This window comes from Hoplias malabaricus, chromosome 1 (assembly GCF_029633855.1).
Source record: "Hoplias malabaricus isolate fHopMal1 chromosome 1, fHopMal1.hap1, whole genome shotgun sequence".
In the NCBI taxonomy this organism is placed as follows: Eukaryota; Metazoa; Chordata; class Actinopteri; order Characiformes; family Erythrinidae; genus Hoplias; species Hoplias malabaricus.
Window position 1 is genome coordinate 72,015,864 of NC_089800.1, and position 17,010 is coordinate 72,032,873.

At 37.8% G+C, this 17,010-nt stretch overlaps 2 protein-coding genes across 2 annotated transcripts; one reads left to right on the top strand and one right to left on the bottom strand.

Moving 5' to 3' along the window:
* The first annotated feature begins 1,516 nt into the window (after positions 1 to 1,516).
* On the top strand, positions 1,517 to 9,380 carry lrr1 (leucine rich repeat protein 1). Its single transcript, XM_066682950.1, has 4 exons — positions 1,517 to 2,302; positions 2,518 to 2,616; positions 5,992 to 6,719; positions 8,905 to 9,380. Exons 1-4 carry the CDS (start codon positions 2,120 to 2,122, stop codon positions 9,158 to 9,160), a joined length of 1,266 nt encoding a protein of 421 aa, XP_066539047.1. The 5' UTR covers positions 1,517 to 2,119; the 3' UTR covers positions 9,161 to 9,380.
* Positions 9,381 to 9,923: 543 nt separating this feature from the next.
* dnaaf2 (dynein axonemal assembly factor 2) lies at positions 9,924 to 12,820 on the bottom strand. Its single transcript, XM_066641440.1, has 2 exons — positions 11,419 to 12,820; positions 9,924 to 10,748 (listed from the first exon to the last, which is right to left on the bottom strand). The coding sequence occupies exons 1-2, from the start codon at positions 12,685 to 12,687 to the stop codon at positions 10,314 to 10,316; spliced, it is 1,704 nt and encodes a 567-aa protein (XP_066497537.1). The 5' UTR covers positions 12,688 to 12,820; the 3' UTR covers positions 9,924 to 10,313.
* Between the last annotated feature and the right edge of the window lie 4,190 nt (positions 12,821 to 17,010).

The following is a 17,010-nucleotide window of genomic DNA, read 5'->3' on the forward strand; positions in this document are numbered from 1 at the left end:
TGAGGTCATCTTCTCCGATAAGTGCAGTTTTCAGCTTTGTCCAACACTTGACCCTGTAATGGTTAGATGGATACCTGGAGAGGCCTACAAGCCTGAGTGTCTTGCACCTACTGTAAAATTTGGTGCAGGATCTGTGATGATCTGGGGGTGTTTCAGCAAGGCTGGAATCGGGCAGGTTTGTCTTTGTGACAGATGCACAAATCAAGTCACTTACAAAACAGTGCTGGAAGAAAAACTTGCTTCCTTCTGCTCTGACAATATTCTCTAACTCTGATGGGCTTTTTCAGCAGGACAATGTTCAATGTCACACGGCGAGGTCAATAAAAGTGTGGATGAGGGACCCCCAGATCAAGACCTTATAATGGCCAGCCCAATTTCCAGACCTGAACCCCATTGAAAACCTTTGGAATGTTATCAAGAGGAAGATGGATGGTCACAAGCCATCAAACAAAGCAGAGCTCCTGGAATTTCTATGCAGGAGTGGCATAAAGTTACCCAACAGCAATGTGAAAGACTGGTGGAAAGCATGCAAAGACATATGAAAGCTGTGATTAAAATTCAGGGTTATTCCACCAAATATAGATTTCTGGACTCATCCTAAGTTGAAATATTAGTATTGTGTTTATAAATGAATGAGGTTGTTTTCTTTGTATTTGTGATCTGAAATGTCTTAATCTGTTTTATTTGCAGCATTAATGATTTTCTATTAAAAAAAAAACCTCTAAAATACAATATTTTTATTTGGAATTTTGAATAAATGTTGCTAATAGTTCATAAAATAAAACAAACTGCTCAGCCTGGTGTAGAGAACTAGAGAAGCTAATAATTTTGTAGTGGTCTTTCAATTCAGTTCACACCGCTGGTCTCAAGGCAGCTCAAGTTTTTGGATCATTGTATTTAGCAAAAGGAAACCCAAATGATATTCTGATATTTTGGTTTGGTCTGCAGATTTGACCACAGGTGTGAGGGTGCAATCAGTAATTCTACACTAATACAATTGTCTTACTACATTTTAGCTATTTGGTCTAAAACATTTGTATGGTAGAACGTCTGCTTAATGCCATGTCAATGTCGTTAAGCAAAATCTAACTTTGTCTTAGTCTTTAATAATAAGATAGCCTCTTGCAGTTCCTCAGAAAATAGGTGAATTTTCTGTTTAAATTCACTTGATTGTGAATGAATGTATAGCTTACCTGATTCATTCGAAACATTCAATTCATACAAATGAACAATTTCAAAGATTCGGTTCAAAAAACTGAATCAACTCTTGTTCCCAACGAATTCTACGGAAGCCGGTTTGTGTTCAACGTCAAGGTGTTTTTTGTTTTTTGTTTTTAAATTAAAAGGAAACAGACTTAAGGTATCACTTTCTCTATATGGCTGTGGCCACTTGTTTCTATCGCTATTTTACTTTTTTATATATGCATGTATTTAATTAAAAGCATAATTTTTAGGACTCTTAAAATCCATGTATTTATGAATTTAATAAATAATTATGCCATGTTGGTGAGGTCAGTTGGAGCAGCGAGTAGTTTGTACGCTTGCGCAAGCAGAAAGCAGAGCGCGGGACAGTTTGCTCTGTCGGAATAAAATATTGGGCCACACTTTGTACTGTTTTTTACTTACATAGATTTTTTTATTACACCCTTTTCTTCGGGTTTAGCTCGTTTATAAATATACGGGAGGTCGTGCTAGGCAGGCCTTTTCGTTTCAAAATGTTGAGCTTTGCAACGTTGGTTAGCGGCAGCTAATTTTGTCGAAGACGGGCTATTCCGGAGATTTAAATGTATTTCAAAGTTTCATGGATACGCACGAATGATTTTAACGAAGTATTTATGACTTTACCGACACCCGTAATAAATATTTAAATTGCGATAGCGAACTCGAGGCAGCTTATGATAGATCTTACTGAGTTGCGCTGGTGGAATGTGTTACGATTTAACATGAAGTTGAGCAAGTAACCTGGCTTGCTCATTTCTGCCTTGTTATTCTAATTGCTAGGCGAAGTGGCCAAGTTGGTCACAGCAGTGGGAATTTTTCTGTCAGAGCTGAAGCTATCTGCTTGGCTTTGCATTTGATGCTTCAGTGTTAAGTGTGTGGTCGGCTGCCTTAAGCAGAGATGAAGTTACAGTGCGATGTCGAGGTTGTGAATCGGATGCTGCCGACATTTGGGCTCAGAAATAAAGGGAAAGGAACCAGGGCCGTGCTGTCAATTGGAAAACATGTAGACAAAGCTTCACAGCGTAGTAACGTCTATTTATTGATTTGTACGGCGAAGGACAGAGCTGGATCAAAATACAAGGTAAATATCTTTCCAGAACGACACTTGCTCTTTTTTTGGACGTTAGTATAAATGAATATGCCAGTTTTACTGACTTTTTGTTTTTTAACATTTACTCTTGAAATACAGAGTAAACCCGAACTGATTAACTGGATTGTGCAAGTCTTAACCGGTTTGAAATGACTCAAAGCTACTCCTTATAACAGTAATGTTCCCTTGTTTTTCACCCTCTCAAGCTGAAGGAGAACATTGAGAAATTCTTCACCTGGTTTGTTGAAGAGGGAAAAGCCACAGTTCGACTAAAAGAACCTGCAGTGGACATCTGCTTGAGCAAGGTAAATTTATTCTATCAGCTGTGAATGGCTGGTAAATTAAAGGCAATTGAGTGGGTAGAACTTACTACATAAAATCTGATGCATTACAAATTGTAACACTTTACTGAATGTAATGTCATTGTGGGGTGCCTTCAGGGAGTAAAGGAAAATGGCTTGCTTCTCCTCAGTAGCCAAAACTGAAGTGCAAGTCAAGCAAGAGCAATTCACCTAACCCCCCCAACTGCTCCCCAGGAAATAAAGTGGCTGCCTTTATTCCTGATGGTTCAGGGTATCAAACAAAGGACTTTACTGTCCCAAGCATGGTCCTCTAATCTTTAGGTCACAATTGCTCTGCTACATTGCTACTGTGACATTCTAGGTGTTTGTCAAACCATAATCATGTCTTGAGGTTTTTCTATGGATATAGGCTATATGTGTCATCCCAATTAGGGCTATGTAGTATTCTCATTTTGCAAGTGCATATAAATCCACAAAAGTCTTGAATTCAACAATCTTAATCCATGTTGTGATTTCTTTTTAAATTAATGTATACAAAAGACTAAGTCTCACATTTATTTAATTTTTGTGCGAAGTTTCACTAGACTGAAATTTTATTCTATTTAAAACCCACTTTTGCATGTATGTAAAGGATCATGGCACAGGAATGTCAGACCTCTCTGAAGCTGGCCCCTTGTATGATGAGAAACGGAATAAAAACGCATCCTTTTGTTAGTGGTGCGTTTGTGCTCGTTTTTGAATAATTAGACATTATATCTTTTCTGTTACGTAAGGCAGCCCCTCATTAGTGGACAAATCGCGCCAAAGTGTTCCCATTCGTTTGTGCCTCGTTTCTGCTGGTTTGTGCCTTTAAAAGAAATGTTTGTGCCATTTTCATTCTTGCGTTATTCAGCCATAAAGTTTCAATGAGTGATGTCACTCAACCCCTCATCAATGTCCAAATTGCTCCAAACTGGTCTCATTTGTTAGTGCTGCGTTTGTGCTGTTTTTTTATTTTTTTTATTATTATTTTATTAAAATTATTTTTATTATCTTTTTTCAGTTTTCTGTCGCTTTTAATAGGGTGATATATATATAAAAGTATTTTTAAACATCACCCAGCTTCCCCCATCAGCTTCCAACATATTTTTGTACATTGCTTTTTGTTCAATGCTTGTCTTTTTTATGCTGTTTTTCAACTTTTGTCCATAACTACATATGGATTTTTTTTTGTGATTTATTACACGACTGCTTCATTTGCCACGTGATCGCCGTGCTGACAGTGTGGATGACAGATACGATGAACCTTCGTTTTGATGGTGTTATGATGTTCAGTTATCTCACTTTTAAGCCTGTCGGGTCATAATATTTTGAGGAGAAAAGTAGGATTTCTTGAGGAACATTTAACATGGGAGAAATGAGACAACAACCACCATTTACTTTTCCGGTGGAGCTTCTATACTTATTTAGAATCCAAGCGTTTAGGTAAGTTAAGGTTTTAATCAAAAAACGATTTTATCTGCTCTCGTTAATTGGCATGCTATGTTCTCGGGTGTTTGTATACATCCCTACTCTAACTTCTAAATCCTCACAGACAGTTACCAGGAGGGGGTTTAACCCCAAGTTGGCCTGGGGGTACGCTGAAATCATGTATAAAAATATTCCTTATATAATTAAAAGAGCATAAATATTTATTTTAACGGCACAAAGGCAGCACTAACGAATTAGACCAGTTTGGAGTGATTTGGACGTTGATGAGGGGCTGAGTGACGTCACTGATTGAAACTTTATAGCTAAATAACTCAAGAAGGAAAACTGGTCGTAGCGTTTATTTTAACAGCACAAACCTGCAGAAACGAGGCACGAACGAATGAGAGCACTTTGGCACAATTTGTCCACTAATGAGGGGCTTCCTTACGTAACAGGTAATAAGATATAATGTCTAATTATTCAAAAACGGTACCAGCACAAACAATGATTTTTGTGGCACTAACGAAAGGACACGTTTTTATTCCTTTTCTGAGGGGCCAGCTTCACGGAGGTGAATGTCAGTATATGTTTAGACAGTTCAGCTATCTAAAAATCAGGTTTAGGGCAGTGCAGTTGAATCATAAGGGGAAGTGGTTTATATACACCCAAACAGCATGGTTTGCCATCAGTAAATTATTTTTTTTAGAATCTTCCTGAGTAATTACTGGTTTTCAAGAGAATCAGTCTCTTAATTATGCTGTAGGCTATATTAATTAATCTTTTTCATTATTATTCCAAGCAGACTTCAGTTTTATTTATGTATTTTGGGTGGGAGTGTGGCCCCAAAGGTGTAGCACGCGGCTCCAGGGTAATGGAGTTGTGGGTTCAAACCCCACCTTGGTTGATTCTCTGTAAGGTGTTTGTTCTATGTGCCTTTGTTTCCACCAGGTGCTTCAGTTTTTTCCCACAGTCCAAAAACACATTGTTAGGTTTGTTGACTATTCAAAAAGTCTTGTGTGTGTGAATCCCGGGTTTCTCAAATGCAAATTAAAGTCAATGATTCAAAACATTGTTTACAAGCATGGGCTGCACATGCTCTGACCTCGTGTACACACAGCCGCAGGGAAACTCAGAGATGACACACAGCTCGCCTTAAACATAGGATTATACTTCAAAATGCCTGTTTGTGACTGAAAACTGAGGAATAATGTATTAAATGAGTCACATAATGTAATTTGTAAATTTGAACGATCTCTTATTATTGATTATACCACAGTTGGTTCTGACCCTGCAGTGTGATTGGCTGAGAGATGTTCCAGGAGTGCCAATATTACACGATAATGGCACTCTGATCAAAGCTCTTCAGGTATCACTTACAAGACAGCTGTGCCTGGATGTTTTCATTTGGAGCAGTACTCTAAAATACTCACACTTAACTTAAACAGAGAGAACTTGGCATCGTTTAGTGTATGATATCACTATGATCTAAAGCAGTAGTAAAAAATGTTTAAATCATGATATTTAATTGACTCGATGCGTTTATCCCTGCTTCTGTCCTGATTTAGACAGGTTTAACATCACACAAGTTAAAGATTCAGCGTTATTTGAAAGGAGCAAAAAGGAATGTGATGGAATGGAACTATTTTTCCTCTTGGAAGGTTGATAAACAAACACATTTTCATGGTGGTCTTTTATATTGAAACCTTATAATAAACAGTGATAACGAGCTTTGGTATAATCACAAAAGATACTCAAGATTGACATCAGAGATGAGAAATTCTTTCAGGTACCATAGATGTTAAAAGTTAGCAGAACATTTTCTTTTTGCAGCCTATTTAATAAAAAAAGTCACTCAGAAGGGGTGACTTATTGGCAAGTTGATGTTAGTGACTTTAAATAGTTTCTCTTCTGTTTGTGTTCATTTTGTAGGCAGATGCCAACAGCTTGAAAAACTTCCTTTCTGCTGCTCGACTTGCACACAGGGGATCTGACATAGACAGCCTTCCCCTCTCCAACCTTACCCCTGTCCGTGCCAGAGATGTGGAGAAGCCAAAGAAAAAGCTTACCATCATGTCTAAAAAGGACTATCCCCTCACATCGAACTTTCCTTATTCCCTGGAGCACCTCCAGGTGTCTTACTGCAAGCTCTCCAGAGTTGACATGCGCATGCTGTGTCTTAAAGCGCTCCGTACACTAGACCTCAGCAACAACCACATCAAGAAGCTCCCGGCCACCATTGGAGACCTTAGTTGTCTGACAGAACTTGTTCTCCACAACAATCACTTGGAGAGCTTCAGTGAAACCCTGTGTCTCTCCACCCTTCAGCGCTCTCTGCGACACTTGGACTTGAGCCAAAACCGCTTGCGGGTCTTGCCTGCCCAGTTTTGTCAGCTCCGGGAACTTGTAAACCTCAAGGTTGATGATAACAAGCTCTTGCACCTCCCCTTTCGCATTGGGCAGCTTTCAAACTTGCGCTTTCTCTCAGCTGCACACAATCAGTTGACTGTCCTTCCTGGAGACTTCAGAAAGTTGTCACTGGAGAACTTGGACCTGTTTGGTAACCCATTCACTCAGCCAAACCCTTTGGACCACACAATCCAGCTTACATTCCCTCTTTCATTACAGGAGCTGGCCTCACGAACTGTGCTGAAATTCAGGTGAGAGCCTTTTATATGACAAAAAGACAAGGGAGGGCAAGGTACAAATTTATACATTTCCCCTTTTTTTTTTTTTTTTTTTTTCCCCCATATTTTATTTGCTTGGTTGGATCTCATTATATCCAAAACTTCAACTACATCAAAAATGTATTGCCCTGTGGATGCCATTAGGTTAAAGTGTGACATCACTTAGCCAAGTTCAATTTTATTTGTATAATGCTTTTTACAACCTGATGATGTCACAAAGCAGCTTTACAATAATTCAGAATTAAAACAAAATTTAAAGTAATTATACCAGGTGACAAAGCCAAAGGTGACAATGGCAAGGAAAAACTCCCTCAAAGTTGTAGAAATAAACCTTGGAAGGTACCAAGACTCACTTTTAGTGCGGGAAACACTTTCTAGGAGTCATAACTTCAAACGAAAGCTTATGCGTTTATTCGTTTTTTGGGCTGCTTTAATTAATTAATTTATTTTTAATTCTTTTACATATGTTTCAAAAACATTCACATACTATCTATGCTTTAAGGCTACTTCATATACTCTCTTCCAGTACTGAATTATGCCCTTGTTTGTGGAGAAGGCTTGACTCATTTTCATCTTTATGAATACTAGACTATGCTAATGAAGAAATGTTGTTTCCTTATTTGTTCATTTCTACAATGTTTTAGCCATTTGGCTCCAATAATTTTAGAGATTTTTGCAAAATAAAAATGACTTTATGTCCTAAGTGATTTACAGGGATTAAAGTTCAGTCTCTACAAGGGGAATTTTGCCAGAAGCAGCTGTTACCTGATCAGTTGCATCATGCTATTGGCAGCATGAGTTGCTGTTCGTTTTACAAAAATCAGGCTAAATTCATGTCATGTGATCCCACCATAATGCTCCTTTCTTGAGGGTGTTCTAGAACTCAAGTGCAAAAAACTTTTTTTTTTTTTTTTTTTTTTTTTTTTTTTTTTTTTTTTTTTTTGGGTGATGGGTGGGTGTCCCTGTGGTCAAATTACTGCTTGGAACTTTTACTGAGACATCAAAGCCACTTGCTTCTACCCATTTCTTCTCATTTTCCACTTCTGGAGTCATAGCCACTACATCTGAAGAAACAACCCTGAAATGGGTATCAGGTGAATCAAAGCTTCAGGTTCATGGTTTTACTGCCAAAAAGAGAAAGCGCATAAAAACCTTTGCAGTATTTTGGGGCATTATTCTCTTGTCTGATTTTATGAGCGTTATAGACAATGAATGAAGGCAAGTTTATTTATAGAGCAATACAATACAGTAAAATAAAACATGTTAGAAGATAATTAAAACAAAAACATTTGAAATAAGACTGAAAAACAGTAAATTAGGGTGTAAAATACTGGAATTCTATGAAGCTGCTTTGTGACATCAATTGTAAAAAGCACTATACAAATAAATTTGACTTAATGACAAATATATGAACAGCACCCCCCCCCCCCCCCAACAGCATTTTTTTTGTATGTTATGTGAGCGTTTTTTCTGATCTTTCCTTTCAATGAAGTATACAAGTGATGGTTTTACTGTACTCTTAAACTCCTGGTCTCTTTGTGTGCTAATATAGCTGGTATATTTTATTTAAAGGCAGTGTCTATGAATGTGGGGAAGCATTATCTTCTGGTTAGTTTACATTCAGAAGCTCTGCATCTTTAACAATATTACCCAAGTATACATCATCTCGGTTCTCACTTTTCATCATTTGGAAGTCTCTTCATCGCCAAAAACCTCTATCATTTTCAACCATATTACAAGTGAATTTTTGAATACATAAGTTTAATGACCATGTGTAGAAAATGTATATTGTATGTGTTCACCTGCCTTGCACTATTCTCGTTACATGGATATTGGTAGTGTAAAATCATTGTTGCTCAAGTCAAGCCTATAGTTTGTACAAATATTGCTCAATTGTTTATAAATTTGCTAGAAAAGTTCAGATTTTTATTCATAGTTGTGATGTGTGGCTTGCTCATAGTAAAATGCTGTTCAAATTTAAGATGATACCAGATGGTTTATCAACCATTCTCCCTTATTTTATTGGCTATATGTACAAGCTCAAATCTTTAAAATTAACACTTTATATAGAGAGAATGAAATGTTTAATTTTTACCCTGAAATGAACTGATGTTAATGCTTTTTAAAACAGCTTTGTAATATTTTGTCTTTTCCACAGAATTCCCTATGGACCTCATCTCATTCCCTTCCACTTGTGTAATGAGCTGGAGCTTGCAAAGTTCTGTGTCTGCAGCCAAGCCTGCTTGAACTCATATATTCAAACATCAGTAAGCATGAACCTCCACCTTGTCTCTCACACTGTAGTGCTGGTGGATGACATGGGTGGTACAGAGGCACCAGTGCAACACCATTTTTGTTCCCTCGTATGTTACTGTGAGTTCTTGGATGGCTGTGTGCAGAGAGGCATGAGATGAGAAGAAACTGAATCCTACAGACATTTATCCCTAAAGTGCTAAAAAAAAAAAAAAAAAGCCTAAGCTACAGTAATGAGAACAGTCACAGCAGGTCTAAACCTGCTATAATTGTTCTCATGTAGCAACAGTGGAAATTCATTACCTACCCATATAAACCCCATATAGTGATAGTTGTTTTATATAGTTCAATTGCATAAGAAATTTTATAAATTGTTTCCCTTTAAAATTGTAATACTTCTGTGTTAATGTAATAAATAAAACTTGATCTAAAGACAAAATGAGTCTCCTAAGTTACATTATGAAACTGTAAAAGTTGGGCATCATGTAATGTGGGACTAATGAGCTTTATCCTGTTTCTTTATCAGTATACTACATCACTGGACGTCATTTATGTGGGTGTAATTTATTTTTATTTTTTTTAACCCAGATTACTCATTGCCAATTCTGTGCATTAGCTCCTCCCAGGCACACCATGCTACTAAGCCAGAAGGTGAGAGAAGTGAAATGTGGAGGAGAATACCAGTTGTCCATTTCTGCTAGGTCAGCTGAAGGATAGCCACCCAACATGAAACACACTTACATAAATCAAAGTCAATTTAATCTGCCTGATTCCACCAAGCAGATATCATTTGGGAGGTTTTCAATACATGAGGATGTTCAAAGTGGAGACCAAGTGCAGAATAGTTATCTTGTTTAATATCTTGGTTTAAAAAATAAAGATAATGTTGTTTTTTTTTATTATTATTTATTATTCTAACCCTATGTACGTACATTTTACTTGCAAGCTCCACTGGAATTTATTTATACATTCATACAAAACTGCAACTACTTATAGCACAAGATAAATTATAAAACAGCTTAATGAGAGAAAAAGCCTGAAACCTGCGTTATTTGCTCTGCAAAAAATGACAACATTTATCCCCTTATCTCTTCAGTTACTGGTATGACCTGGCTTTTGCAGCAGAGTTAAAAATGTGTTATGACGTTAAAAATTACACAAAACTGTTATTGAAGTGGTCTATTTTGGTATAGACAAGCTGTGTTGGGAAGTCCAACCAAACTATAAATCTCCTCCCCTTTCCCTGCCTCTTCCCTTTTTACTCATGCCTAATATGAAGGAGAAGGTGTCAGGTTTACTCCTTAATGTGGGCCATTAGTCCAGTTCAAACCAAAGTAAATTCTGGAAGGAGAGGTCAGCTGATGTCGCATGATTACTAATAATCTCACTACTGTCCTCAGGGATTGTCTCTCGATAAATTGCAGGTGTCTTTAGGCCGAGTCTTTTCAGCTGTTGCTTTTCGGGCTGCATTCCAGCCTCTTCTGGGAAATTCACATTTTTTCCAGTGTCCTCATCCAGTGCAGAATTAACACTGACCAATGAAGGCTCCATTACAGGTTTTCCAGTAGGCTGTTGGAATGGCCTGGTAGGATCATCAGGAATAACACAGTATGCTTTTTCTGAAAGTGACTCATGTTCAGGAACATCTCCTGTGTCAGCTCTCTGGGGACACTGTCTGACGTTTTCAAGTACAGCAACAGGTGACAAAGTAGAAAGGACTGTGGATTTGATATTAGAGTCATACTTCCCCTGCAAACACAATTAAGCCAAGAATCAGTTCAGCATTTAAGAAAAACAGTAATGTACATTTTCTCAAATTAATAAATTTTTATAATCTCTTCAAATGTCAGATACCACCTTTTAAAAAGTATTGCCATAGAGCTCAATGATTACTATTTAGTTTGTTCTGAAGAAATCTAGAGGGATTTTCCCCCCAAAAGCAGCCATACGTGTTGGTTGCATTTTCAGCTGCTATTATGAATGTTTATGCCAAAGTTAGGATCTACAGTTCATAAAATTTGCTGCAAATCTGTTTTAAATTTTCTTTTTGTCAAGAAAAAATTCTTGAGACCTACATGTACGTTTCAGACCCATAATGTTGAACTGATTTGTGACAACATCAGTTGTAAAAAGCGCTATACAAATTGATTTGAATTGTCCACACAGTGGAAAGTTGGACAGAAACTTAACAGTTTTGGTGTTGCATATTTTCTCTGTATTATTTAATATTTTTCTTTGACTTTTCCTCCTGTATTCCAATGCATCATGTTAAATTTTTCCAAACCTCAAGTATCTCCTGAAACGTTATTTACTTGTACTTTTTAGGTGTAAATTTAATAAACAATCTTTAAGTCAATGTATTGTATCCTGATTTTAAATAAGTATTAGAGCTGTGGGTGGTTAACATTATAACTCTTACCTTGTCTCTTAAAGTGCAGCTGCCTGTCTCTTCCTCACCGAAGGACTGAATGCCACTTTCATCAACCTGCAAATTTATCTGTCCAAGACACTGAACGTTACCACTGTTACAGGAATGTTTTGGATCGTTCTGTCCATCCTTTGCTTCACATACCACCTCTTCAACATTTTCACTCACCCTCTTGTCGGTCTCATAATTAATGAGCTGCTTTCCATCAGCAAGGAACACACGTTCCATAGTTGGCAGCAAAGGGAGCGTTATGATGAGCTCTTTCTTAGATTTATTGAATTTGGCATGCCCTTTGTCATGATCGACAGGATAGGATAAATGCAGTTCCAGTTTGTATGCTGGCTTTTGAGACTCCATGACAAGATCTCTTTCTGTCACGTTTAAGACAATGTCTCCAACTGATTTGATGAGAGGCAGAATGATAGTGATGATGATCTCTTTGGGGCGAGGACTTGGAGCAGAGTATCTGGAACATCTGTAGTCCTGCAGATCCATCACTGAACTGTATTTGAGAGTGTAATGTGGTACTGTGAACTGCTGTGGCGATGGGAAACTCTCTTCGGTGAGATTTTGAGGTGGAGAACTTTTGGCAGCGTCTGGGGAGGGAATGAGGAACAGCCCCTCATCAGCTGAGGCTTCTTCTATACCAGGGTGACCAGGAATAGGCTTTCGGATGATAGCTGGATGAGGGACCCCTTTGTATTTGGCTTTCAGTGCCTTGACATTCGTTTTGTCAAGTTTGACTTGAAATGCATCTTCTATCCCTTGTGTGGCAGTGCTATTGACCAGTTTCATAAACCTGTTGTTCTTTTCTGCTATGTAAAGCGTGTCCGGATGGAAAACGACATCGTATATCGTACACGTGTTCCCCGTGTCGTCTTGGTCAGATCTCCCTGGGATCAGACAGTACGGCAATGACCAGTGCTGACCCCCATCGCCATTCTTTCCCTGTCCAGCGGTGAGCGAAGGCTTGCTAATTAGTTCGTTCGAACAGATGTTGATGAAACATTTTTCCTTTGAGTTAACGCTCGTCTTGAGGACGTGGTGCGGTTTTCGATGGATGAACTGCACGTTTATGCCCCTCTCCCTCTCCATTTGCATGATTTCCTCTTCATACCTTTTCTTATTTTCAGGGTTGGAAATCTCCTCGGCGTATTCATGTAGCATTTCACGGAACTTCTCATTTTTAAGGGCTTTACTTAAACGGTCTACTTCGTCTGTCGTCAGCTTAAGCTCTTCCAGCCTGGCTCCAAAATCCATGGTAAAGATCAATTCCGAGAACCCTGTGGAGAAGTTATATATTTATCTTTTAATACAAATGAAATTGTTTCGACGGCGTAAAAGCGTTAAACTCGGGAAAAGAAAGGCAAAACTGCAAAGTCTTCTGGGTACTTCTCACTACCATGTTGACGTATCCATAGCAACCTGCAACTTCAGCTTGCTGCAGTGACTCTAGATTCGCGCCAGGGGGCGTTAGGTTTTCGTGCTTATATAAAAATTGTATGATTACATTTACCGTATATAAACAAACGTGTCAAGTTAAAGGTTTGTATTCATGGGGTAAACTCCCTTGAAGCTGTAGATAGAACCAAAAAAAAAGGTTTAATAAACGTTTTTGCTGAATCAGTCTCATCAACACATAACCAAGAACTGGTGCCTCTGACAGTTATGAAGTTGCAAGGTGGAATGTAGCAGATGCTGAGAATGGAGGACAACAATTTTACCTCAAAAAAGGGAAACAGGAGACCCACCCATCAGTTTTCTATTGAAGTCATGCCAGACAGGAGGGCAGTTAACTAAGAGAGTAGAATGATTACCCCATGATTTAGGTTACAATATCTAGAGTATCTTCAACTTAAATCAGTGAAGTCAAAAAATAAAATCACAAATAACCAACTTTAGCCACCATAATGATTATTTATAATTAGTTAATTAACTAATAAATACAGTTATTATTAATATAGCATATATAGGTCACAGAGATTTTATTCTGGAAAACAAACTAATACAAATATTACCAACACACATGAGAGAGAGAAAAATCAGTGTGCCTGATATAAAATGATTATGCTGGAAATGATGACACTGCTGGATAAAAATGATTTATGGTCCCATGTTATATTAAGTGTCTCTAATAACTGTGTAGTTACACATGAACAACACATGCAACAACAATGCATGTATTTACAATACAGTAGTAAAGCTTATGTAATTACATGTGTATCAACCTTTGCCTTTTGTAATTACACAAGTGGATCTTCATAGTTGTAACAGCACATTCTCTCATGTAATTACACACATGTAAGATTTTTTTTGTTCCAGGTGCCTTTTCTGGCAGGTATGCATTAACTTATATTGAGACATTAAACTGGGTTTGCCATAGTTTCTAACATTTAGTTAAAATTTGTTAGTGTTGAGACATTGTAACCAATTTCAGCTTTAAACTATTCTGTTATGTGATAGTACATCGGATGTCCATGATTTCAAAATATATTTAACGTAAAACATTGAATTTCATAAATGTTACATTGTGAAATAATGGACATTTGGGCTGCTCGAAGGCAAGGTGCTAGAGCTACTGGAGGTATTGAGGGTTCAGAAGGTCCCACGGGCGCATAAATGAGGAAGTCCCAGAAGTCCCTTGATCAAGGATCCTCATGATATGCACCCTTGTTTACCTCACCTCTAGTGTCCCAAGGTTTGAGGCCAAAAGACCGAACCCTCAACCACACTAATTTTTCTACATTATGTAAAGATAAGATATTTCATACCTTTTGAAGATAAAGAAAAGCTGTCTTATAAATGTTACATATGTGTTCATCAAATGATGCTCTTTATTGAATATGACAAAAAGATTATTAGCTACTGACCCAGGTGCTACACAGAATAGTATTAAATTTAACATTAGGTCTAACAATTTAATTCTTGAAGCTTTTTGACCCAGAAGGAGAGGCTAAGCTTTATCCAGGGGGGTCTGAGGTAATTGCTTCATAGCAGCAAATTTCTTTGACGAGGTACAGATTAAGCAAAGCCACAAGGAGCTGCTGCCTTTACAAAAAAAATAATAATAATAAAAAAATTCAATATCCTTCTACTGGTAGAAAAATTAAATACTAATTATAAACAGGTATCTGTAAAATATACAGTAATAACGTCAGGAAAGTACATAAACATCAATTAAATCTGCCCTAAATACTGCAGTGTTTAATGCATGAACATTTTAAAATGCTTTTTCAGCAGGCTTACTTTGCATTCATCAATAATTAGGTTTCCTATAGTGAAAACTCTATTGCATCAGTAGCTTTTCAATTTGGTTAATTAAAGATTGTGACAGGCATTCATTTTTTATTATATTTTTTATGCATATATATTTTTTTCGGTGTCTTGAAATGACACTCACTGTCAGGAAAGTCACTACACCTTCTCCCCACATACACTTCTTGCTAACTTCCTTAAATCAAAATAAGGAACACCAAGGCCAAGGGACAAACACTCATTTAAATCCTATTAGACTGTAGTAAATCAGATAAAACATTTTTGTTGTCAGACATTTATTAAGCCAACTGCCATCAGGACTGTCAGTGCCTGTCAGTAGCCTTTTTGAACAATGACAAAGCAGGATCTGTCCATGTATTTTGCAAAGACTGTATTACCAGTTTAAAAGAACTATTATTTTAAATAGCTCATTAATTCAAATAAGATCTGAAGTGAAAAAAATATTATTAGTCTAAGAGTCTAAAAGATAGTCTCGTTCTCATTAGATATGTCCAGTCAAGATGTCATAGAATGAATTGCTTTTTTAATAGTTTGTTAATGTTATTGTTAATCTATATTAAATTATCTATTGTGATTTATCTGAAACTGTGCCCTAACTATATAGTGTACTATATTGGGGTTTCGCCGTTTTGTAGTAGTGTCCAACAACATAGTGGACAATTTTCAGTGCACTCAAACAATCCCACAATATACTGCAAAAGTAGTGTACAACCCATCTACACAAGCAGTTATCAGATTACCCATAATCCACTGCGTTGTTTAGTGAAAACCCACATGAGGTACTGTTCAAAATCATTCACTACCCTCCTGAATTCAGTTCCCTATAATAGTGCACTCTATAGTGAATAATATAGGGAATAGTAAATAAGGAGCCATTTTGGACACCAGGGTATGTGTGCATATTCTGTCAAGAAAGAAATACAGATCGATAGCCAACGGCGTCAAATGGACGTGCAGTAACAGCAGCAGCTCCCCTAGGTCCTCCCAGACAGCGAGCATATATTGGTCCGCTGGCATAAAAAGGCACACCACTGATGGTAGACCACTGCTGGTCCACCATCAGACCACTCAGATTACTATCCTGTACAGGATATAACTCATTTATAATCTCCTCAAACAGATTTTACATTCACAGAGACTTTTATTCCAGGCCCCTGGAGCTGTGTGACTGCGACACTACCTGCTGCGCCACCGTGCCGCCCTTGTTAATTACACTAAAAACCTAATCCAATCTGTAAAAGTGACCAAATACTCTTTTTTTCAACCCAATCAACTTCTGTCTGAAATAATAGTAACAATTTAAAAAATAAAATAAATTATATCGGTATGGATGGCAACCGTCTAATTTTGGGGGCACGGCTTTACGCGCACGCCTCCAAGCCACCTCGAACTCCAGCCCAAACCTTCTGAGTTCGCCCCCCTCTCCGACGCTTCTCTGGGCATGGTCTATGCTAGTAAAGTGAAGTCACCGTGTGACCTAGTTTTGGGAGCTAGACCCTGCCCCAATTACCTCTCCACAGCTCCATTTATACACCTTCACTCTCACTCCATCCCTATGTCGAACAACATCGCACCCACCACCACCCCATCTCCCCCTTTTTCATGCTGACCATTTAAGCCTGGGGTGGGGGGAGGTGGGGGGGCTTTACACGGCATGCCTCCAAGCCACCTCAAACTCCAACCCAAACCTTCTTAGTGCACCCCCCTCTCCGATGCTTCTTTGGGCGTGGTCTATGCTAGTAAAAACCAGTTCGCAAATGGGGTGGGGAACCGTTCTGGAGGGACGGTTATGTATGTCCAACCCTGCACTCATGTTCAAGAAGCACTGTGTGGCAATAGAAATGTGTATATAATGCTGACATTTTGAAAAAGCACTTTAAAGCGTTTATTTTAAAACTGCTTCTTAACCTGTTGACAGCTTTATTTACTCCACATTTCTTATTCATTATTGGACTTTACAATGTTTTTTTTTTTCATTTATGATCTCAATTTTTTTTATTATGAAATATTGTGCCATATAGTGTTAGTCACAGCCATAATGGATAATCTCATCAGTCCCGTATTTAAAGATTTAAACTAGTGTTTTGTCATCTATGATGTATAGGATGGTTAGCACCATAAACACCTTAAAGTAATCTTTTGTGATCTAGTACTGATGTGTGTGATACATTTAGTCATTATTAATAAAGCACAGGGATTAATGTAAGTGAATATAAAAACACAGATTTCTGTAGGGGGAACACTTTTAAACAGGTAAAAAAACGTCCAGATTAAGGTGTTTATGACAGGGGAACAGATCTGGACAGA

What these genes read in the sequence shown, in the direction of transcription:
- lrr1 (XM_066682950.1), top strand. Translation starts at nt 2,120, where the DNA reads ATGAAGTTACAGTGCGATGTCGAGGTTGTGAATCGGATGCTGCCGACA. An exon ending in GAGCTGGATCAAAATACAAG is followed by an intron (nt 2,303 to 2,517) that starts GTAAATATCTTT and finishes CACCCTCTCAAG; the next exon opens with CTGAAGGAGAACATTGAGAA. An exon ending in TGGACATCTGCTTGAGCAAG is followed by an intron (nt 2,617 to 5,991) that starts GTAAATTTATTC and finishes TTCATTTTGTAG; the next exon opens with GCAGATGCCAACAGCTTGAA.
- dnaaf2 (XM_066641440.1), bottom strand. Translation starts at nt 12,687, where the DNA reads ATGGATTTTGGAGCCAGGCTGGAAGAGCTTAAGCTGACGACAGACGAA. An exon ending in GCTGCACTTTAAGAGACAAG is followed by an intron (nt 10,749 to 11,418) that starts GTAAGAGTTATA and finishes TTGTGTTTGCAG; the next exon opens with GGGAAGTATGACTCTAATAT.